At 41.2% G+C, this 24250-nt stretch overlaps 2 protein-coding genes across 10 annotated transcripts; both read left to right on the top strand.

Annotated features, from left to right (window-relative positions):
• Positions 1-2030: 2030 nt before the first annotated feature.
• Positions 2031-7110, top strand: COMMD3 (COMM domain containing 3). 2 transcript variants are annotated; one of them, XM_034402300.2, is made up of 8 exons: positions 2031-3070; positions 4803-4914; positions 4999-5062; positions 5162-5196; positions 5406-5466; positions 5545-5601; positions 5700-5759; positions 6730-7110. In XM_034402300.2, exons 1-8 carry the CDS (start codon positions 2749-2751, stop codon positions 6787-6789), a joined length of 771 nt encoding a protein of 256 aa, XP_034258191.1. In that variant the 5' UTR covers positions 2031-2748; the 3' UTR covers positions 6790-7110. The 2 variants fall into 2 exon arrangements, with proteins under 2 accessions (XP_034258191.1, XP_034258192.1); XM_034402301.2 differs by lacking the exon at positions 5545-5601.
• A 2952-nt stretch (positions 7111-10062) lies between these two features.
• On the top strand, positions 10063-21845 carry BMI1 (BMI1 proto-oncogene, polycomb ring finger). 8 transcript variants are annotated; one of them, XM_087892815.1, is made up of 10 exons: positions 10063-10660; positions 16917-17050; positions 17304-17400; positions 17994-18049; positions 18131-18181; positions 18433-18541; positions 18628-18673; positions 19103-19201; positions 19549-19629; positions 19737-21845. In XM_087892815.1, the coding sequence occupies exons 2-10, from the start codon at positions 16939-16941 to the stop codon at positions 20067-20069; spliced, it is 984 nt and encodes a 327-aa protein (XP_087748941.1). In that variant the 5' UTR covers positions 10063-10660; positions 16917-16938; the 3' UTR covers positions 20070-21845. The 8 variants fall into 8 exon arrangements, with proteins under 8 accessions (XP_087748941.1, XP_034258187.1, XP_087748940.1 ...); XM_034402296.3 differs by having other exon boundaries at positions 10549-10660; positions 19061-19201; XM_087892814.1 differs by lacking the exon at positions 10063-10660 and adding an exon at positions 10856-10990.
• The last annotated feature ends 2405 nt before the right edge of the window (positions 21846-24250 follow it).

Raw genomic sequence — 24250 nt, 5'->3', positions numbered from 1 at the left:
AATCAAGTTTAATAGATCCTCTTTTCCTCTGAATGAATAAGAACCAAAAGCCCAAATCAGTATCGTATCTAAAATGAGTATCAAGAATTGTTTCTGACTGATAACTTCTCTTTTAACCCACTAGTCCCATTTAAACAGTATCAATAACAGTGCAAAAATTTAAATAGAAATCTCCCCAGATGGAAAAAAATGAAATAATTCAAAATTGAATACAAAAAATTCCTCCCTGACTTTAGAAAGTCAGATCCTATTTACTAAAATATTAATTCCTTATTAACAACCAAAGAATCAAAACAGTCATTTTAAAAACTCCAGATATGTGCTATGCCACAGTTTAATCAGTTCATGCTATGCAGTATTTTCAATAGAAACTCATGATTCTGTTTTATAATTACCCTGAGGAAAACAGGCTGCAAGCTGATAGTTAATTTTAAATAATAATAAATGCAGCCATTATCTATTTTTATTCCCTTAGGCTTGTCTGAAAGAACCTTACGATGTGAAACAGTCTTATTAAGTTTTCAAAGTAGCATTAAATATTTTGTTATGGGGGATTTCCATGTGGTAGTCATAATGTAAGGAGGACTTGTGGTTTTCCTTTTGTAGGCAGAGCAATACGTGAAACAAAAGAAACACTATGCATTGTAGAGACTAGTCACAATATTGGTAAAATAATGCAAACACAACAAAAGGTCTTTGAATCCCAGAAAGTTAAACCAACACATTTAAAGGAAATTTTGCTTGAACAAAACATGGGGGTTTGTGATTTATTTATGATGGGAATTGGCAGGTATACCTATGAAATTTTAAACATACATACATACATACATACATGCATACATACACAGACAGATAGAGACATATAGATATATTCATGCAACACTAGAAATTTGAATAGTACATTAACCACAGCTGCATTAGGATTTGGAATGCAAAATGAGTTACCTGTTGCCATGGGAACATCCTAATCATGGTGGAATCCATGATCCCTTCAAAACTAATGAAACATTTATCACTAAATGAACTAAGTAGAAGTTCCACTAAATTGAACAGGGTTGACTCCCCAAAGCAGCCTGAATTATTTTGTATAGCAATATGTGTTCAGTACCCTTGCCATCTGTTTATAACAGGCCTACTATAAATATGAATAAACAAATAACAAGATCAAATGATACCTGAGGTTTGTATAAGATTAAAAAAAAGAAATAATGATGAATTCACACATCCACAAGAAAATAGCAGATATTGCTATTTATAACTCAATTTATTTATTTACCAGTAGGCTTCTACCAAGTTAGTTTAGTTATTTAGAACAACCACAACCAAAAATATTTTCTTTAACTCAAGTTCTGTCATGGACATATTGGTATAGTTTTCTTGTAGGTACTTTGCCACCGCCCTCTTCATTTCACCTTCCTAGTAAAGCCTACAATCAAGGAATTTCCTTGGCCACCCCTCCAAATATCAGTCAGGAAATTCTGCTCTTCATAATTGGCTAAATGCTGAAAAATCAACAAACGGAGTGGTCATACAAATAAAAAAATCCACTTGAAATTTACAGAAGTGACTTAAGGGGAATTGCGTTAGCAGTCCACATCCACTCACTCAAAACAAGTAATATTCTTTCTTTAATGTGACTCTTAATTTGATTTTAATGTTTTATTAAAAAATTCTAATTACAATATTTTACTAGACATCTTTGCAACCAAGATGGTTCATAAAAAATAATCAAACATAACTGTCAACTTGCCTTAATGTTTTAATAATTATATGTTCAACTCAACTAAATTAGTCATAATAGTTTAATTAGGAGTACAGCCCAAAAAATACGTAGGTAGGTAGGTAGGTAGGTAGGTAGGTAGGTAGATAGATAGATAGATAGATAGATAGATAGATAGATAGATTTGATTTGAACATAAATCTTACTCTCCAATTCTCAAGCATACTTCTTACTGTGTTAAGTTCACTGATTATATGAATTAATTAACTTTGTCTGTTAACCTAAATGCAAATATGAAGCAGGATACAATCATAGAATGTTATCTTTATTAAAAAATCAGTCAAGTTTCATATTTACAGAATATGAGTGAACTCAAGAAAATTATGTACTGTATACAAAAATGCCTTGCCCTTTACCTTAATGTTCTACATAAAATTAAATCTCAAATGCTGCAATCTATTAGACAATGATAAATGATAGCAAAAATATTTGTCTTATTCAGAGAAAAGAAAATAAGGAAATATGGCCATTTGTAAGGGATGTGTAGGTTATGACATCCTGCCAGCATGTAAGAGAGACTAAAAAATATTATGTAAATAACAACAGCTAGACGCACGAGAATGAAAGGAGATATTTAACGACAGTTATCATTTTTAATTTGCAATGTCTTTTGAGGTGTAGGATATATTTTACCGTTCTGAACGTATAAAATTGTTTGTCCGTAAATTCAGCTCCAAACAAAAGGCCTGTTGCGTGCTTGGAGGAACCTATTGAGCCTTCAGAGCTAGCTAGATACTGTGAGCCACGCTGTTTGAATCATTTTTCCGGGCCGATTCCATATAAGAATCGAAATTACGATTTCGATCCTCCTCCTCTATTGCATCGCGACCACGATCCTTTAAAAGGTTAAAATGTTAAGATATGTAGCCGGACCAAGTCTTTTGCACCGAGAAGAAAAGGAAGATGGCTGACCTTGTATTTGAGATAGGAAATACAACACTACCGAAGAGCTTAATGGAAACGGGCAGATGGGATCGCAGGGAAAGGGTTTAGAGTTTAGTATAGGTATCCCACAAGCAAGGAAGCAGAGCCGGAGTCACCCATCCGGATCTGCAACAAACGGCCGCCGCCACCGCTTTCTTTCGGCTGCAGGATCAGCTGAGCGCGGCTATCACGTGGGCGGCGTGTCGAAGGTCACAGCTCAGCTCACAATGGAGCTTTCGGAGCCTGTGCAAAGCGGCTTACAGATCCTGGCTGATCCGGGTAGCTTCTCGCTCCGAGCTTTCCAGGCTCTGCTCCAGGCTGCCTTCCAGAGCTTGCTCAGTGGACAGGCCGAGGAGGCCGTTTTCGGTGAGTGCTAGATCCCGGGCTCGATTTTCCGTCCGCCGGCAAGGAAGAGAGCTGCTCGCTGAAAGGAGACTTGGGCTCTTGTCTAGGGAAGCGTGGCGGCTGCACGGCTGGTCGGTTTTGCTTCGGCGCTGCTCTATAGCTAGTCCTGACGCCTGCCTGCTTCGCTGCGGCAGCCACAGCCGTTTCCCGTCAAATGCAGGAAGTCTCCCCCGCGCTGAGCCGGGCTCAGATGGTGCGCTGCGCCCTCTCCCTCCTTTTGTTTCTTTCGGGGTTTTGCAGCTCTGGTTGCTGATTTCCTCCATTTCCCTGCGGTTGTCACTTCCTTGCAAAATGCAAGGGTGCCTCTCGCTTATTGATGGCCTAAAAGCGGAGGTAAAGCCTCTCCCTCTCCCGAAAGCAGACCGAGAGAGAAGATGCCATTTGGAGATCGTTTCCTTCGCCTTTCTTGGCGGTCGTGCTCAGTTGGTTTCCACCTTTTTTGTTTTTAATTTTCCTGCTCCGGCGAGGCATTCCCAGTACATTTGACAGTCGGGAGTAATTTTTGCAAAAATCAAAGTAGCAAGCGGGTGAATATACTTGAGGAAAGCACCGAGTTGGGTTTGGGACCTGGATCCCGCAGGTTTTGTTGTGATCATGTGATACTGTGATATTATTCTTTGCAATTGTTCGGTGGCAATAATAAATGAATTGTTCTTAATCTCGCAGCTGAAAAGCGCCGCTCATTTGTTTTGATGCTTTTGTTTCTCGATTTTTTGTTTGTTTGTTTCTTCAAATTGAAATTCTCCGGCGATTGGGCTTCATCAGCTGCTTTGCCAAACTGCGCGGTTTGTTCAGGGTAGGCCGGCCGTCTCTCGCAAGAGAAAAACGGCTCTAGTTTGCCGTTTGCCTGGAGAAGAGCTCTGCGGGAGCTGGAACTGAATACGCACGGCCTCCGATAGGTGCTTGTTTGAATTGCAACTTTGGAAAAGCAGTTCGGATTTCTTAAATGGAACGCGGCGAAAAAAAGGAAAGGAAAAATCAGAAAAGTTGAGCTGTGAAGGGGGAGGTTTAGAGTCACGGTATTCTGAACACTATTGTTAGAAAAGCGAAATTACACACTTAACTCCCTCTAGCACTCAGAAACAAATAATTCCACACTGTTATCTAGACTTCGATAAGTCTCTTCCCTAACTGGCAAAAGGCTTTTTTACTCTTCCTCTCCTCTAGAGCGAGAAGATCGCAATTTTCTAAAAATATAAATGTCTACTGACATTCATCAATCTGCCCAAATTCTGTTTGCCAGAATTTAAGGAATGGATGGCAATGAGTGGGAAAATACAGGAGACACTGCTGGGGTAATGGCTGAGTTCCTTTCCTTTCTTCTGTACTTTCTGGCTGGGGAAAAATCGAGATCTAGTTGTTGCTAGAAATAACTAATACCATGTTTCAGATCTTGGGGAAATTATTCACATTTGAAATGAAAGAAACCTCAAATTCCAATATTTTAATTCCTTATGAAGGGAGATCCATGAAAAGAAATCCTTCCCCCAATATTGTGTTTAGAATGGTAACTGTAAATTTTATCAATATAATAGCTTTCTGTTTGCTCAGCTGCTATAATTGCATGGAGCATATATATGTGTATATTATGGGATATTCTATCCATCTATCTATCTATCTATCTATCTATCTATCTATCTATCTATCTATCTATCCTCCTGAAATATATTATCTACCATTCATTTATTTTTAGATTACCCAGATTTGAAAAATATTGACCCAGCAATATTAAAATACTGCCATGCAGCAACTACCACTTGTATAATAGAAGCTGGAAAGCAAAAAGCTGACCAATCTATTATAAGGTATCCTAAAACTCTTCAACTTTAAAAAAATATGTTTGACTTATATTAGATTTATTGGTTAACACATCTTACTTTTCCTTTTAGTACCTACCTGGAAGACTGTAAACTTGACAGAGAAAGAATTGAAAAATTTTGCACTGAATATCAGGTTTTCAAACAAATTTTATCCTTTTTAATACCATCTATTAAGTTTTGTGTAATCTGTAGTAGTTTATATGCTCTATTTTTATCCTTTTCCTTTTTGTAGAAACATAAGGATACCTTGGAAATCATATTGGGAAGGTATGTCCAAGGAAGTTATAGTGATCATCCATCTTTCAAATGCATCTTAAAAGTAATGAATGTATTCACAAGTTATCTAATTGGGGTAACTTAGTCCATGAAACCACAATTAATAAATTGCTCTTACTGATCTTTGTTACCTATAAAATCTCACAACAGTTTTGTGGTTCAACATATCTTAGCCTAATAGATATTCATTATGTTTTCAGTATAGGCAGATGTCCACTCCATATAACTGATGTTTGTTGGCGTTTGGAATATCAAATAAAGGTAATTTAAATAAAGTGTGTATTAATTTCTTTTTTTCTATTTAATTTGCAAAACTTACTTTTTTCTTTCTGTCTTTAGACTAATCAACTTCATAAAAATTATCGCCCTGCCTATTTGATGACCTTAAAAGTAGAGGTATTACATCAATCCAGAAATTCAAATATTAGTAGATTATGATTGTTTTAATTTTTGACACTTATTAGGAACTAATGTTTGGGATTTTGTTATTTTAGAATAATGATTCAAGATCTCATCAGGACATTAATTTTAGTTGTTCTATGGAGCAATTACAGGTATTTATTCCTCACTTTTTTGTGCACTGATATTGAATAATACCAGACCTTATAAAAGTCTAAAAAATATAGAATACTTCAGTGTGTCTCATCTTTCAAAATATAAAATGCTACAGAAATACTACTTTTTCTACTTTTTCAATATGAGATTTCAAGTTGATTTATATTAAGTGTCTGCACCACACAAAAATATTATTTTTAGCAGAATGGGTGAACTACTTTCAAATGTGTTAAATTAGATGAACTTCATTTCTTATGTTATATACTTGAATGTATAATATAATATAATATAATATAATATAATATAATATAATATAAGCATGAAATTTGACTTATTTGGCTTTATTTAAATTACACTGATATCTGAGTCCCCATTATCCACAACTAATTTACTCTAAAATCAAAGCAACTAATCTGAGAATAATTAATAATATAAAGTTGCAACCCCATGCATTAGGAGTAAGTTTATTAGTTAGCTAATAAGCAATAACAAAAAAAGGAATAAATTAGACAAAATCAGAGAAATTAAGAAATAAGCAACTGTCTACAATTTCATATTGTTTCAAAATTTGTGTGTGTGTGTGTATGTAAAACACACATCACATCACATTTCATATGTTTCAATGGGTTCTATTAGATATATTTAGAATTACAGGCTCAAAATTGTTGAGATTGTTTACTTCTTTATATTCTGTTAAACTAGGAATTTATATTGTTCTCTGTGTTATTTGATAAATAAGAAAAATAAAATTTATGTTAGGTATTTATCAACCTATCAATCCCAATTTAAACTCTTATTTTGTATGTAATAAAGCACATTCATGATATACTCTGATAAAGACATTTCATTATTTCTTAAAAATATCAATGGCAAAAAATGCATTCTTAAATCATTGGAAACTTCTAATATTGCATAGAATTAGTTATTTACAGCAAAATATTTTTCTCAAGCTCTTATTCTATATTTTAGGATTTAGTGGGAAAGTTAAAAGATGCAGCTAAAAGTCTAGAAAGAACAACTCAACTATAATTGCAGACTTGGCAATCAACTGGATTGAAGAAGAAAAGAAAATGCTTGCTTCTTTGGCTATACAATGATCTTTTTTTCTTGGTTTTATTTAATGGAACTGTGATATATGTTTGATCAAACAGAAATGGACTTTTTACTTTCTATATAACATTACAAGTTTGTGTGCAATAAAACTGTTGAGCTTGTTTAACTGTAACATATCTTTTTAGATAGCTATACACTTTTAAAATATCTGCTTGTGTTTCAGTTTTGCCCTTTTTAAAAAATACCTTTGATTTTACCATTTTTTACATTATCTAATAAATGAGAATATAAATCTAATTTGTGTGTCTTATCTGATTATAATAATGGGTTGGGAGGGATTGGATTCCTAGCAGTTACATTATTCCAAGAAGACCTGCTCTACAAAACTCATGTTAAAGAGGTATAGAGGTCTGGGTTTACAGTCATTCTACTGTAATAAAATTATCACCTTGCTTGCACCTCATTTGATGAAGGCCAGTTTCTGCTGTTTCCTCCCCCCACACACACCTTTTTTTTTTTTAATAGAGTTATTTACATGAAAAATTGGGAAAATCCATTCATTCATCTCCTTTAACTTGGGTTGACTTATTAAATATTCAATCATTTCTGTAAATAGAAAATTGTTGGAGTGTTCTGAATTGCAGGAGTTGAGTGACTATAAATAGAATATGACCAGTCTTGTCTCCATGGCTCTGTTCTTCCCAAAACAAAAAATCTTATCTCCAAGTCACAGTGTGGGTTGAACTTATTAATTATACACCTAGCCAAGAAGAAAGGCAACAGTGTCAGTCTGGTGTATTTGGAGAGTGGGATGCACAAAGACTTAGTTCTTATTTTCCTTCCATCTTCTAAGTGCTTTTTGCTATGTGGAGAGGATGGGAAATCTAGATGAGACAGAGTTGTGAGAATTATCCCAATAACTATAAGGATGCAGAGGCAAAGGAATTTAAACTTGTTCTATGGTGCCACCAAGTTAGAAAAATTTCCCTATATACATTGGTTCTAGCTCTCTGGTGTAGTACAAAATATGTTCTGAGGTACAAAATGTGGCTTGCAAGGAGGTAGAAGGAAACTCAGCACCATAGCTCTGATTGTTACTTTTTAACAACAACAATTCTGCTACATAAAAGTTGCTTGCTTAAGGATCTTGAATAACCTGCCATCTACTGCAGTTGTTCCACTAATTCACCATAGTGAGAAAAGATGATCCTCCTCATCTTCATAGCCATGAGGGTGTGCAAGCAACAGAATGCCTTAGCCTAAATTTTCCAGCTCTGGGCATTAGCCACCCTTCAAAATTTAAAGTCCAGAGCATCTGGAGAGAACCACATCTGCAGCACAGTAGCAAGAAGGTCTTCATATTTTGTACTCCCTAACAGGATTTTTTTAATGGATGGGAAGAACAAAGTGGATTTTTTTTTAACCTTGGGTCATTTGAAAGCATAAGATAGTCTGGGAATAATGGCTTTTCTTTCACTAAATATTTTGCTCAGTACTACCACTCTCTTTTCTGGTTCATATTTTGCTAGATAGCTTTCCATAAATTGTTGCCTTCCAACTGTATTTTATATCTAGCCGCCTATATGTTTGCAGGGAATGATGGAGATTGAAATTCCAACACATTTGAGGGAGAGTGACAAGTCAAGAAAGACTATTAAGGAAAGATTTTTTCTGGTTGATCATGATCAAGGGAGGACCAGGTCCTTATAGTGGTCCCACTTAGATTCCATTCAGAGTGCTAAGCCATTCCCACTTAAGATACTTCCCTCCCCAACCTAAACACAGACAGGGAAAGTCTATAAAAGTGGTGGGACCTACTTTTCCATTTGACTGCTTCATATGTTGCTCTGAAGTTGAAAGTTAATCAAATCTTGGATTGAACAGAATTGTAGAGTGAAATCTACAGCATGATCCTGACCTGGATTTCCTTCTCTGGTGGAGGTTTAACACAATGTGGAATAATGTTTTCCAGGAATATTTCCTTTCCCCTTCCATCATTTTCCTGGAGATGAATATAAGGATATTTTTTAACCATTGTCTTTAGTTTCCCCGATCTCTGCAGGATCTGAGAGTGACAATATTGTATCCAAATTAACACATTCATATGGATCAAATTGTCAGGGGATAGTGAAAAAGCCGTCTTTCATTAGAGTCTCTTTTGGATGGTTGGATGATACTTTTAATATCAAATGGTTGACAACAGAATGATATCAGGATGCTTGCCAGGCATGGAGGAACAAGGCAGTTTATTAACTTCAGAGTGAGTTTGATAGCTAATCTTTCAGAAAAGTGGATTAATCCTAGGGCTCTCCAATACAGTTCTTTGTCATCTGGTCATTTCCTGATGCCGGTTTCCTTCCTATAATAACATTCCATCTTCATCTACCCAGGAACCTACAATATGCATCCCATGAAGATCTGCCAAGATGGAAGAAAATGATGACAGTCAGGAGCCCCAACAATTTCGAATGGTGGCACCTTAGAATTGTCGAGACAAAGAGTTGCCCAAAATGAAGGAAATACTATCTTTCTAGGAAAGGGAATGCCTACCGTATCATAAGGCTGCTTGCTTCTCAAAAAGTGGTGAATAGTGTTAACAAGGTAGTCCTTCAATCTTGGGTAGAAGAAGCTGAAAGATCTTGAGGAGTTCGGAAAGCTTCTAGTTGGTTCTTATGGACACAAAAGGACCAATAGACCAGCTAGACTATGCTGCCCCTAACTATTCTCAAAATTGGTACCTCTGTTTAGATTCTACTATGTTTAAAAAGAGAAAAGGAAATGTAACAGCACAAAAAGTTTGTGACAAAGAATGCGTGTCAGACAGCCAGGGACCCCGGAGCTGGGCTTTGTGAAGTGTGGCAATTGTGTGAGATGAAATTGCGAAAGTGTGTAGAGAGGTGTGAGGAATTTGGAAGACCGCCCTACCTAAGTCTTCTAGAATCAGCTGCAGAAGACGCGAGGTGCCAGAGTTGTGCGGTGAACTAAATCTATACACTGAAGGCAGGCGGGAAGTGAGAAGGCGTGTTCAAAGGCAGGAAAAAATTTACCGAGAAAATGTGTGCCAGGGCACTTTCAGGGGCTGGATGGGGTTTGCGAGGGTGTGTGTGTGTGGGAGGGAGTAGATATGGGAGTACGTTATCTGTGCGAAGGATTTCAACACAACAAGCAAAGGGGGGGGATAAAAAGAGTGAGGTTTTTTTGAGGCGGTGAAATAAAACGCTAGACCTTATTGGCTGAGAAAAATCCGGAGTACTCGTTCGTGGCACTTTGAGAAGGGGCAAAAAACGGAGGAGGGATGAAGTAGTATGCGAGAGAAGGGGAAAGAAAACAGGCACCTGAGGGAAAACGAGATTGGGTTTGGACTTTTCGGAGGAGGGGGAGAAAATCCGCTCCCAGAAGAAGATAGATGTGTGGAGAAGGGAGAGTTTGGTTCTGTCAAAGTAGCTCGAATCTCTCTCGCGTGAAAAGGTTGTGTGATTCAGTAGGAAAAGAAAGGACTCGGAGATCTTGGACCAAGTAAAGGACTTGGGGAAGGGAGGCGTAGTGCTGAGCTGCGCCAGGAGAGAAGGGGATCTGCGCCGCGGCTGGAGAAGTCGCGCGCACCTGGGAATCCGCGGCCGGATGCCAAAGCGGGAAAATCCGCTCTAACGGAAAAGGAGTGAAGGTGGAAGGGCCGAGATGACGCTCGGGGTTGACGGTTTCAGCTGCCGGTTAAACCCAACTTCTGTAATACCACTTGGACCGCCTTTCTAACATTTCTGAGGTGTCTTAACACTGAGTTGCCCAGGAAGACGTGGGAGGTGGAGGAAGAGATCTCGACCGAAGTCGGTGTTGTGGGACAGTCTAGGTGAGGGGGAGAGCAAATAGTAGGTCTGGGGGCAAAGGAGAGGCTCTGGGGAAAGGCGCCGAGGTGCAAACTGGAGTGCCACACAATACTGTTAAAATGGTGGGCAACCTTTTTCAATGTGTGTGTATGTATGTGCATGTGGCGCGCGAGCCAGTGTGCCTGTGTGTGTGTGTGTGTGTGTGTGTGTGAATATGTGTGTGTGTGTGTGCGTGCCTGTGTGTGTGAGTGTGTGCGCGCGCGCGCGCGCCGCGAAGGGGAGGCAGGCTGTAGGAGAAAGGATCAGAGCAGCTTCAGTAGCAGAGGCTCGGGGTGGAGAGACTGAAGCCAAAGGTCTGTCTGTGGTTGCCTTCACTTTATTACGCCTTTGAAAGAAGGGGGTGGAGGTACGTTTTTGTATGAAAGGGCAGATTTGTCCAAGAACAAGAGAGGAAAGAGGGCAAACGGAGATCTCTGCGTGCCCTTGTTTAAGCGAGAAAGGGATTGCTCGGGCGAGGTGACAGGGCGTGTAAAATCGGGAGAGAGGAATGAGCGCCCTGTGTGTGTGTGTGTGTCTGTGTGTCTGTAGAGAGCGGGGTAGGTGTGCAAGCTGGAAACGGGGGGGGGGAGGAAAGGAATAAGGCATTGTGCGCGCGTGAGTGAGTGCGCGAGGCGGGAGGGGGGGAGGAAGAGCGGGAGGAGGTGGAACAGGCAGCCGCGTGAGTGCCGCGGAAAAAAAAGGAGGACTAGCGAAGTATGTGCGCGCGCGCGTGTCTGGAGGGGGGGGGAGAGGCGGAAGAGCAGGCGGAGGGCAGGGAGAGGGGGAGGGGAGGGCGGCGCACGAGGGGGGGGAGGAGGCGTCCGAGTCGCGGGATTGGGTCACAGGGAGGCTGACGGCTCCGACTGCACCGACACTAATTCCCAGGCCACCCTTAAGGAATGAGGAGTCCCACGTGACGCTGGCGGGGCGGGCGAACTCTGAGCCATTTTGGTTACGGTGTCAGTTTCCACTGTGCGCCTTCATTGCTGCGTTCCCTCCACCGCCACCACTACCTCTGCCTCCCCCGCCTGCTCCTTCCACTGCAACAACTCTGATATAATTCAAATATTTCCATAATTATTATTTTTACAAAGAGGAAAGTGGAGAGAGAAAAAAAGCTCTCTGGAAGGCAGGAGAGGGAAAACACCAGACCGGGGCGGAGGGGTACCCTTAGACGGAGCCGGGAGGAGGGCTTGGAAGCCGGAGAGAGACAATGGGCTGGTGGTGGTGGAGAAGGAAGAGTGGCAGTCCAGACGGGCCGGAAATAATTTAAGAGCCCAGCACTGGAGCTACGCGTTTTAAAGAAGGAGAGAGCAGCCAGCCAGGAGTAGGGAGGGAGGGTGAGCGAGCGAGCGAGCGAGGTGGGGGGAAAAAAGAAGAGAGAGAGAAAAGGAGACGCGGGAAGGAAGAGGAGGGGAAAGGCAAGCAGGCTCGGAGCGAGCCCGAAGGAGAACCGCCGGGCTGTTTCAGGAACTAAAAGGAGCTCGGCGCGGCGGCGACGGCAACAGCGACGGCGGCAGCATATACGCTGATTGCAACTGACAGCGCCTGCAGTTCGTTTCAAGATGGCCGCTTGGCTCACATTCATTTTCTGCTGAACGACTTTTAACTTTCATTGTCTTTTCCCGGCAGCTTTGGTCGCCCCCCGGCAGCTTCTTCCCGCGGGTAGGTGTGCAGGGGCGCGTTTTCTAGCCGAGGTCGGAGGGTGATGGGGACTTGGCGGCGGGTTTTGGGGAGGGGTTTTTTTTTTTTTGAAAGGCTGCGAGGGGGAGCTCCGGTGTCCCCGTGTTCTCCGTATGGGAAAAGCGCTGACAGTCTCGACTCCAGCCACACGCACACGCACACGGTTCGCCCCACGCGCGCGCGCCCGCCCGGAGCGGCGGCACTAACAACCCAGGCGCTTGGTTTCATTCCGCAACCAACGCTTGCAAATTTTCGTTCCCTTTCCACCGGAGCTAGGTCGTAGAGCCCTCCTGGATGCACAGCCCCGAAGGAAGATGTTTGTATTTTCGGTTGCGACTGGCCATTCAAGTCCAGCCCTCTTTGTTTATAGGCAGATTTCGATTGAAGAGCGACACTTCGTGCAATCTTGAGCTGCCTGGGTCACGGGATGGCGATTGCCTGCGAAACAAACGGGTCGGCGGGGGGTTCAAAAGCCACCTAGCGCTCCCATTTTATAGGGATGAGTTCCACGGGGGGTTGCGGTCTTGCTGGAGGGTTCGCCGAGCCGCTGGAGGTCTCCGGAGAAATGTTATTAACTTAAGTTCGGCCAATACTTGTGTGGCGTGAGATGGCTTGGTAAGATGGCGGTTCTCTCTTAGCGTGTCCTTTCGCATTTGTGCTTAAAATGCTGGAGTTTCTTCCGGGCTTTGGAAGAGAGGAGAGGAGGTGGACGCTGGAAATTTAGCTTCGATGAGAGAAGTTACTATGTGTTTAATTCTCGGAGTTCTTATATCCAGATTGAACATGCGGGATAATTGAGGGAGCTGTGTTGATAGAATTTGCAAGCACTCCGTCTGCAGCTTTCTATTCTTTAGCCAAGATTTCGCCTCTCCCTCACATCTCTTATCCTTCCAAGTTAAATAAGGGAAAGTTAATCGAAACATCTTCTTAGCCCAGATGTGATGGTTTTGGTCCTGGCTCTAAGAGTGTCTGGGTGGGAAACTTGGTTTGTGTAAAATCTCGCAGCCTTGACAAAGTAGACCCAGCTACAGCTCAGCTTGTTTTGTTGTTTTAATGCCTGGTGGGAAATAACTCGGGGGCACCTAATCCAATCTTGTCTCCCTGCAAGTAACCTTTCTCTCCAAATGGAGAGTTAACCATGTGATCCACAGTCACCGTCCTCTTGAGTTTTTGTTAGCCTCCCACTATTCAACACTTGTTTGTTTCAAATGGTCTTTCTTGGCATTCCAAAACTATAACTTTGAGGTGTAGGGGAAAGACTGTGTATTTCTCTGCTCTGGTCACTGTAAATGAGAACTCATCTTTTAATACTATAGTTGGTTGGTGCTGTGCCTCCTCACCCACTGTATTCAGCCTAGCCAGAAAGGAACTGGCTTCTGCCTTTGAGGAGACTAGTTGGAGAGGTCTATTCCTCTCCATGAGGATGAAGGGGTTTAGCTGGAGAGAATATGGGTTAAACTAAACATACCTATTTCTTTCTTGGCTGGGATTCCATGGATCCACACTTTTGAGTGAGTCATTCATGCTTCAGGATTCACCTTTAAAAATGGCACCTAGTGACAATTCAAGGCATAGTGAACCAGATTACAGATCTGCTCCTGCAAATCAAGTTATTTCAGGTAGCCTTGGTGAATTGACACCTCAAGTATCTAGAGCCTATTAATTTCTAAAACATCCATCCACCTAACTATCCATAATTTTCAAAGTTGACCATGTAAGGCCTCCAAGCTTCAGCTGGCAATGATAACAAGTTTTATCTCTCCCTGTTTTCCTGGTGGAATACATACCTAGGAAGGGGGGTGGGCCGAAAATAAAATATCTGGTGTTAAAGGTTATTGTGTCTTGGCTACAGAAAGGTATACCATTATTGTAAGAAGGTGGGAGACTTCAGGGAGAGAACACAATAACAGCCCCTACTCCATCCCAAAGTTAGTACTTTGGGTAACGAGATGCCTGTTTTGTTTGTGAGTGTATATAAATGAGGGCATGGGAGTTGCTGGGATCTTTCACTGATCCATAGCTTTGATTCAGGATTGTTGGTTTAAGAATTCAGTTGATACCTCCAGCGAGATCCTGGAGGAGGGGGCTAACTTAGGTAATAAATAATAAGCTTTGAGTAACAAAGCTTCACGCTTGATTTGAGTTTTCTTCTACTTGGGCAGAGGCTCTGTTTCTCTGAAATGAAACATGTGTTTGTATCTTCTGACGAATTGAGTTGCCTCCTTCTGTGCCTCACTGCATGGGAAAGAATTTAAGTCCGCTCAATTGCTCGACCCTTTCTAATCTTCTTTTTGGTTAAAGTACCCTGGATTTACTGCATCTTAATTTGAACAGATAGATGTGTTTTATCACGATGGTGGTAGTGATGAGGACTTCAATTATCTGCTAAAGGGGTTGGGGTGGAGAAGTATATCCTTTATTCATATCCTGAAAACTGCTCTGGAATGAGAAGGAGAGGCCAGGCGTGGAGACTCCGGTTTTCCTTGCCAACATTCAGTTCTCAGGCTAAGGTTATTGAGCCTCTCCTTCCCCTTCTACTCCAAACTTGTATACCTTTTGCTTCCCTCCCCCGCCCCACCCCTCAAACGATAAAAATAGCAATTTCCTCCGCGCAGCAGTGGCATCGTTCCTTCTCTGTTTTTTCCTTCCTTCCCTTTTTTTCCCCCCCATCTGGGGAAGGGGTACATAGAACAAGTTAAGTTTTGGTAATTGGTTTTGTGGAGAGCGATCCTAGTTGTACTCTCCATCCCTCTCCTACCTACCCTCGAACTTTTGGAACATTGGACAGAAATTGGGCTCTTTCGGAAGCGTCCAACATTTTGTCCCGATTGCTGTGTGTTCAGAGTAAAACAGGTAGATCCGCGGCTGCGGGAATGGAACCTGTTCTTACGGCTGAGCATAACCTCCCCACTTCCTTCCCTCCCACCGTAAATTTTTCCTTGCTGGGCGGTGGAACAACATGACCCGCGTTAGGATTTCCTCAGAGTTGCTTTGCTCTCTTCACTTCCCGGCTGCAGCCCGAGAACTGCGGTACATTAGCAGCATTCCTAGGATCTGCGGCCGGGCAAGCTTGGACTGCCAGAGCGGGGTGTCCACGGGTGCCCGATGGGTGTGCTAGGACTCTCTTGAATCCGGGTCGGGTCTATGGCAAAGGCTGCTGCTCCTCTAAAGTCTCTACGAACCCGAAAGGGACCAACATTTAACTCTGTGCCTTGGCGATCCAAGAGAGTATAAGGTTGCATCGCGCTGCGGACAGGAGTCGGGAGGCGAAGAAAGTAGAAGGGAAAGAAACAGTGACCACTTTCTTGCCCGTGGCCGACGTGGATGGAGGCCCCGAGAGAAACCGAAAGCCCCTGGAGGAGCCTCTTGCTTTCGGCCTGGCATGGACCCCAGAGCTGACTCGAGCCGCCCTCGAGGCCTCCTACTGCCAGCCCCGCTTTTGGCGTCCTCGCTTTCTCTCCCTGCGACGCGTCCACCCGCCCAACTGGACTGGAGAGGAATTTTGGCCCCGCCAGCAATACCCGACCAGGATCCTTCCCCCCGGATTTCATCCCTGGCTACGATCCCGGTTCCTTTCCACAGCGGCACCCCCAGGCCGTCCTTCTCCCCCCCCGCATCCTCTGCTTGATCCCTACCCCAGGGGCAGCAGTTGTTGCCCCTTGAAGGGATTAGGCTTTTTTCCGCGCCGAGCCTCCAAACCTGCCCTCCTGTTCCCTGCGCGCCCACCCACCCCCACCCCCATTTCCTCTCGAAGCCACCTCTTCCCATCCTGGCCCCTCCCCGCCCCCTCTCCCCTGGTGCGCTCCGGGTGGTGGCAGAATGCCAAGTGTAAGTGTAAGTTGCTATAGCAACCCCCTCGCTAGAATGGTTCCGAAGGCGGCTCGGTTCCGAGCCTCTTGGGTTGGCGGCGGCGACGCGCTAACAGCCGAACCAGTTCCTGGGTCCCAGCTTGATCTTATCCTGCCTGCTGCTACCCGCCTGCCAGCCCTTGTTCCGAGGTGCGGGCCCCAATTCCGCCAGCAGCCAGTCAGCCACCCCTCCTTTGCTTGCTTCTTCCTTCACCGCCGCCGCCGCTTCAACCGCGGCCGCCAACACCCCCCCCCCTTCTTCTCGCCGGAAATGCCCAGACCAACGTCCGCGCCTACACTAGGATCACTTCCCCGCCTCCCGCTTGTCCCGTTCTACCCTCTGCAAATCCCGATCTGCGGTTTTCCGGTAGCGCGGGGGAGGGGGAGGGAGGCCCGTGGATCATACCCCGAGGAGCTTCCTCCGCCCGTCCCAGGCAAGTCCCCTTCTGAATATCGCCGCGCAGGGCTATGTGCAGGTGGTCGCTGGACTGAGCGCTCTGGAAGGACCCCCCTCCACTGCCCCTTCCATGCGCTAAGGCTCTTCGCTCGGCGCCTTCGCACCTCCTTTTTCTCGCCTGAACCTGATTGTTTGTCTTCCCCGAGAGAGGCCACTTTTAACTGCGGGGAAGTGAGGGAATCGTGTTGGGCCGCGCCTCCGAAGTTCCCCCACGGTGTTTAAAGCGCTCCTCTTTGTTTGTACATCTTTTAGAGTCTCCCCGGATTGAACCAAAATGCATCGCACCACCCGCATCAAAATTACGGAGCTCAACCCCCATCTCATGTGTGTGATTTGCGGAGGGTATTTCATTGATGCTACCACGATCATCGAGTGCCTGCACTCCTGTAAGTCCCGCTTGGTTGCTTCTCATCGGGGAAAGGGACCTGCTGCCAGCCAGCCCTCCCGTCCCTTGGTCCTGGTGAAGCAAGGTTTGCTCCGCAAGACCAAATTCCTTCATTGACCATATGGTCCTTTGTTGCCGAGAAACAGCTAACTTTGTTTAGGGTCTGGGTTAGAAATAACAGCTGAAAACCATGCCTTGATTCTGCTTTGTAACCTTATTTCTGCACAATTCTATATATTTTTTCCCTCTTGCAGTCTGTAAGACTTGTATTGTACATTACTTGGAGACCAGCAAGTATTGTCCCATTTGTGATGTCCAAGTTCACAAAACTAGGCCTCTTTTGAACATAAGGTAGGAAAAACAACAACTAAATACTTTATGTCATAGTTATGTCTTTTCATATATTATATTTCTTTGGGTGCAACTTCCTTGCCGATGTAAATCTAAAAAAAAAAATTAGTTCAGGAAACATAACTGTACTATTTCCATAAGTATCTGTCTTGCATTTCAATTAGTCATTTTTCTTCTTTTTCTACATTAGAAGCCCATCTTTATTCCCTTTATCTTTCTTTTCCTACTTACAATTGCATTTTGTTCTCATTGTCAGTGTGCATATTAATTTCCTATATTTTTTCGCATTGATCTTTATCAAAGTATTGATAAAGAAATGCAAAAGTTAAATTATTTCCAGAAATCTTTATTTAGTTGCATATCATTGGCGCTCTCTATGTTTACATCTTTTTATTAAATGCCTACATTTTTATAATAGTGACCGTCTAATCTGATATCTTTCTACCAAAGCAAAAAATATAGGTAGATTAATAGCATAGATCTAAAAACTTATATAAAACAATTCAAATCTGGTTAAAAGTTTAAAAATTATCAGCCAAGCTGTTTTTGGTTCTGGAAAATTGTAAATATTAACATTAGATTTTATATTCCAGATCTGATAAAACTCTCCAGGACATTGTATATAAGTTAGTACCAGGTCTTTTTAAAAGTAAGTAAGCAATTAGATTGAACAGCCAATTCAGTAATAGAATGTGTAGAGATGAATAATAAAAATATGTTTTTTTCTCAGATGAAATGAAAAGAAGAAGAGATTTTTATGCTGCTCATCCATCTGCTGATGGTAAAAGAAAATAGATTCTGAGTTTATGATTTTATAAAGAATTACCTTTTAAGCAGAAGCTGAGTTTGTAAAATTTATGTACCATTTCAGTGCTCTTGCACAGCAAATAAATGTTTTTATACATTCAAAATTTTAAAATTTATTTACAGAAATAATTTTAGTAGTAACACATACATCTTATGACTGATGTTTTCTTTACTCTTTCTGATTTGGATTTTAAAATGTAACTTACTGTGAACATTTCTGTGCAGTTGCCAATGGCTCCAATGAAGACAGAGGGGAAGTTGCAGATGAAGACAAAAGGATTATAACAGATGATGAAATAATAAGCTTATCCATTGAGTTCTTTGACCAAAATAGGTAAGTTATAAAAGCAGTATCTTATCTTTGTTAGTACATTCATAGATTTTTTTTCTTTACTACTATAGTATATGTCCTTTTTCTAGAGCTGAACGGAAAGGAAGCAAAGAGAAGGAGAAAGCCAAAGAGGAGGTAAGTAGATACTTGGTTCCTTGACACTTTTATTTCTTTTTCAGAAAATAAAACCATATTAGTTTTTATTTCCTTAAGTACTAGAGTCAGTTATTCTGCAGAGTATGAGCATATCTTCTTAATAATTACAATTCAAGGGCATTTAAAAGACTGATAAAAATAAGTTTTATATTAGAAAACATCCTCTTATTTTCCTCCCTTAGTTAGTGTATGCATTTTAAAGAATAAAATTTGTATGAATTAAACTCTAAAAGAAAAATCTGATGAGCATGTATTCTGCTTTTTACTTCATTGATTTTGGATCACCAGTAAACATTTAGTTTTCATGCTGCTAGTTTTAACCATGTTTCCATCTCTTTCTATCTATTATATTGGAATGAACATTAGTATCAGATTTTGAATGTTGTCTCAACCAAATGCCCCTCCCAGGCCAACAGCAAAAGATATTTACGCTGTCCTGCAGCAATGACTGTAATGCATTTAAGGAAGTTTCTCCGGAGCAAAATGGACATACCCAATGCTTTTCAGGTACTTTTGACTAAGGGACAGTGAGGGGAAAGACCTGTCATAAAACAGTTTTAGCTAAAGGCATTATTTAAACTTTAATTCTGTTGGAAAGAATTGCTTTTGGAATTAAACAGCAGCAGATAAAAGACCTACAGGAATGGATTTCAGAGGGCCTCTCTGAATCATTCTATTCTAAGTCTTTGATATAAAGGCAGATATCTTCTCAACTGAGTCAATGTATTTCTGAATTTCAGATAAAATGTGTGATGTTTGATAAAGGTAGTACAGTAGATGCCACGTTGCAGTTGTATAGTCTTTCACACCTCCATGCTATGTTAAATGAAGTGTATTTTCATTTCTTTTCTTAGATTGATGTCATGTATGAAGAAGAGCCTTTGAAGGACTACTACACACTAATGGATATAGCCTACATTTACACTTGGAGAAGGGTAAATATATTGAGAGTCCTTCCAAGTCTTGGTCACCTTGAGCCAGAGGGGCGGGAAACAAAAATAAACTCTCTAACAAGGGTTTCCTTTCTGACTTCCTTCGGCAGAACGGCCCCCTCCCTTTAAAGTACCGTGTGCGACAAACCTGCAAGAGAATGAAAATAGGGGGCCAGCAGCGAGACGGCTTACACAACAGTGGGGACCTGGAAAGTGACTCTGGCAGTGAAAAAGCTGGCAGCCCCATGGGAGGTGCTCCTTCCACATCATCCTGCGTGCTCAGCCCCAGCACTCCAGTGCAATCTCCCCACCCCCAGTTCCCCCACATCTCTAGCACTATGAATGGAACCAGCAGCAGCCCAAGTGGTAACCACCATGCCTCCTTTACCAACAGAACCCGGAAAGCATCCATCAATGGTTGTTCTACGACTTCTTCTGGCTGACTGGCATAAACTCTCCTTTCTGACTCTGAAGACTGGGTGCAGAGGTTATGGCTTATTTTCTGCTCCAGTCTCTGTGTCTCTATCATATCACACCATTAAGCTTTATAGTTGCAAATTCCACGTGTGTCTATGCCTGGTGGTTAATAAGAGAGGAATAAAGATCGGGAATTAAATGGGAGGACAAGAGATGGACCTTTTTTTATATTAAACAACCACCACAGCAAACTGTTTCTTAAGGACTAGCAACATGGAAAAACAAAGGATAACAATCCAAATATCTGAGGAGGGTTTTTTCCGGACTTCCCATTATTGTTCTGTTTCTTAATTTGGAATCTGATAATTGATACCTACCACAAATGAAAGTTTTGTAAATCCAGATTAATTTCCTATATATCTTTTAGATTATGAACTATGGTTCTGCTGTTTTGGGGAAATCTCATTGAAAGCAAGTTTTTTTTTTTTCCTTCTCCACCTCAAAATGCATAAATGCCAGACTGAATATGCATAAAAAGATGCGCATATGTAGCCACACCACTGTGAATAACAATGTATTTGCTTTATTAGCCATTTTGATTTATAGTTTGTATCCACAACTTCTGTGCAGCACCGAAGCCATTGAAAGATCAGAAAACAACAGAAGAAAAAAGTGGTATAGAAGAGAAGGAGGACATTCTATGTTCAGATTTACACCTGTATACCTAAAAGCGGGTATTGCCTTTTATTTTACTGGCTGGCTTAAGAAAAAAGAAATCAAGAAAGAAAACAGGATAAGCTCTTTTTGTAAGGTTTTGATGGCATTATGAATTTGTGGAAGAACGCCATATTAGTGTATGACAAAATAGGAAGCAGTATTGTATGATATATTTATAAAGAAAATATTGTGTTTCTTGCAGTATCAATGAAGGTGGCTAAGTCCCCATTGGCTCAGCCCTGACAGATGCTTTGTGGGACAGGTGTAGGGGGAGCCCTGCTAAAGTAGCCACCAGCTCTTTGCCTTGAAAGCAGGAGAGCAAGTTTCCTTCCCCACTAACTTGGAAGCAATTGACAATATCAAAAGGACTTCTTGGGCCTTGTCTGCTTCCCAGGATTTTTACATTTATCCAATGTAATTAATTGTCTCCAATGCCAAGGAAGTGAGGCATTGAACAAAATGGAGGAACATGGAAACAACTTGATTTTATTCTTGATTTTATTCCTTTTATAGGGGAAAGTATTGGAATATGTGGTTATTTTTTCCCCCCAGAAACAAAAAGCACAGGAATGCATATAAAAAGCCATAAAATATGCAGGAACCTTTTTCATTCATTCTTTCTAAAGAAATCAGTTAATTCAGATGAAGGCTTTTTAACTAAATTTGTTTTAATATATATGTGTATGTGTATGGTACAGTACTAACTTGGTTAAGGATTAACAGGTACAAATGAGTTGCCTGGAAGCCTTTCTGCAAAATAGTTTTCTGAAGGTATCAGGTTTTTTGAGGGGGGTGGGAAAGGAAGGCTTGAAATTGTAAGTCTCTTGAATCTCCAATATCTTCCAGTTTGTGCTTTGCTTTGGTTAAAATGTATGTGTGGTATGTGCGTTCATGTGCCCATTCTTCACTCATCAGTTACATATTTGTGACGGTGTTTATCCTATATGCCTATTGTCTCATGTTTGTACAGGGATATTGTAGCTAAGTATTTTGTTGTCTCCAATCTGCAAAAAGAAAAAGGGAAAAAAAGCACAATTCTATGCTTTGTCTTGCTTACACTCATTAAACCATTACTTTTACATATACCTGCTGATTTCTTGTAATGTAAACATTCAGTTTCCTCTCTCTTCATCTGCCAAAAGAAGTCAAGAACTATGTAGATACAGTACATATGACTTAGAATTTCATAGGATGGTTCTGCTTTATTAAACTCAGTTTATTAAAGACCATATTTATTTTCACAGAAGACCAAATGAAAGTAGCCCATGAGAAGAGGGTGATGCATGTACTGTATTCTCTTCCATGCAAAGAAATAAACCTTGATGATTGAAGTGTGTGTGTACACATATACATACATACAGAAATGGATTGAACAAGGAAAATAGTGCTTTTAAGTCTTTCCCATATAACCCAAATGATATCTACATACAGTCTTATATAGTAAATTACTGAAACAATCCATTTAAATATGTATCTTTGTAGTTTTGACCATATTCCTTTCTGTACCCTTATTAATGAAAAGAATTTTGGTTTGTCACTGCAAGTAAGTCTTTTCCCCTCAGTTATGTATTACTGCTGGAAAATTCTCAGTTATTTTAAAGGGAAAATAATATAAAGATTATATAAATACATAATTGAGACTAAACTATTGGTCTTTACAGTCTTCTTGCTTTTAAGATTAGCACACACAACCAAATGCTGAATCTCAAAATATTAGGACAAAAAATAGATCCAGCTAAAAGTCAAACCTTGCCATAAAAAACCCAGTGGTGGTAATATTTAAAATTTCTCTGTAAAATATAACTACTGCAAACTGCATCCATATTACAAATATTTCTGAAAGTGAATCCCATCTATTTAAGCTAAATGTGTTTCTGTCACATGCATTTAATATTACAGCTTGAATGTGTACTCTTTGCAACAAGTTAAAGCTGCTAATCACGATGTAATTTACACTAATTCAAATGTAAATTACAAGACATCACAGATTAATCATGAGCTGTGGAATAACTTACAACTGGCAGGATTTGATCAAAAAGTCAAGCCATAAACCTTGATTTAAAAAACCACAATGCTCTGGCTGACAGATCACTTTAAAGTCTTCCAAAGAAGAAAATAGGTGCTTTTGTACACATGTAAAATGAGTTTCCCTTATAGCCAAAACCACTGCCAAACTTTGAGATAAAATAAAAATCTTTAGTAGAAAGTTAAGGGCCTAAAAATCAGCAAGGGATCTTGTCAACAGGAAGTTAGTCTTGTCAATTTCCCCAAGTATTCTTTCATCTTAGTTCCCAGTCTGTAAAATGGAAACATCTTAAGAAAGCTGTAAAGATGACATATTTACAGTGGAACTGCCAAGAGAGGGGGGGGGGGACAGAGGGACACATACAGAGAGACAGACAGAGACATGGAGAGAAGAAATTGATATATTTCAAATGTCAGTGGTAAATGAAGCATATTTTGAAATTCTTAGGACTAGGACTCCTTGGCTAGGGAATCCATCACTTTTTAATTAAATCCCATCTGCGTGGGTTGGAATCCTCTTGCATTTCTATGATCAAATAGATTGGAGGAGGGGAAGAGATGGTGATGGCGATGTGGTTCCCCTTTGTCCTCCAGGTTTTGAAACAGACTGATGGGAATAGGTCCCCAAGACATTCCTACTGCCTATGGTTTAATACCCTAAATCAGCAGTCCTTCTCATAGACCTGGATACTTATTTAAATAAACGCTCCATTCCTGGTGGACTTCACTCTCTTCTCCCTAAACGAAAACAATGGTCTGTTTGGAGAGGCACATGAGGCTGATTCTCCCCAGCCTCTACCTTAATCTGTTCAGCCGTCCATTACTCTGGGAAAGTTATGTTATAATCAAACATGCTGAAGGTTGGAGCCGTTTTCTTCCGGCAAAGGCTTTTACCTAGTAAATCGAAATAATTTTCCCCTGAAGTCTGCTTTTATTCCATGGTTTAATTCTTTCCGCCCCTTTCTGTCGCTTGATTTTTTTTTTTTAATCTGGTTTTTCAGTTGGAAGGGGATTTTGGTTCAGTTAAAACATAATTCACCCAGGTACTCTCAAACACCGAGGGAGACCTCTTCTCTCTGATTCCGCTGCCCAGCGCTATTCAGCAAGGATTTATGCGGTCATGTTCGGTTGAAAAAATGCGAGAGAGTGAGAGAGAAAATTGTGAAGGGAAAAAAGGAGTGGAGACAAGAATAGATAAGACGGGAAAGGTAAGGCAAGGCAAGACAAGGAAAGGAAAGGAAAGGAAAGACAAGGAACTAGAAACAATGAAGCAAGAGGACACGTAAAGGAAAACGTTAAAAAAAACCAAGGGAGAACAATGGAAGTGGAAAGAAAGAAAATGACTGCATAGAACATCCTTTACAAACACATAATAAAACTCAAGTTAAATATGTCTATTTTATGTTCTGAGTGCCCTGCCAAACCGAAACTGGGTTAATTGGCTAAAGAATGTTTCAGTTAAAAG

The sequence above is a fragment of the Pantherophis guttatus genome, chromosome 4 (genome assembly GCF_059756535.1).
Source record: "Pantherophis guttatus breed Tessera chromosome 4, ASM5975653v1, whole genome shotgun sequence".
Classification (NCBI taxonomy): domain Eukaryota; kingdom Metazoa; phylum Chordata; class Lepidosauria; order Squamata; family Colubridae; genus Pantherophis; species Pantherophis guttatus.
Note: the sequence above shows the minus strand (reverse complement) of the source record. Positions and strands in the feature narration are given on the sequence as shown.

Coding starts and splice junctions, on each gene's coding strand:
- BMI1 (XM_034402296.3), top strand. CDS start 16,939: ATGCATCGCACCACCCGCATCAAAATTACGGAGCTCAACCCCCATCTC. Junction 17,051..17,303: donor CATCGAGTGCCTGCACTCCT/GTAAGTCCCGCT, acceptor TCCCTCTTGCAG/TCTGTAAGACTTGTATTGTA. Junction 18,674..19,060: donor AGGAGAAAGCCAAAGAGGAG/GTAAGTAGATAC, acceptor AATGAACATTAG/TATCAGATTTTGAATGTTGT.
- COMMD3 (XM_034402300.2), top strand. CDS start 2,749: ATGGGATCGCAGGGAAAGGGTTTAGAGTTTAGTATAGGTATCCCACAA. Junction 4,915..4,998: donor GCTGACCAATCTATTATAAG/GTATCCTAAAAC, acceptor TTTTCCTTTTAG/TACCTACCTGGAAGACTGTA. Junction 5,467..5,544: donor GTTTGGAATATCAAATAAAG/GTAATTTAAATA, acceptor TTCTGTCTTTAG/ACTAATCAACTTCATAAAAA.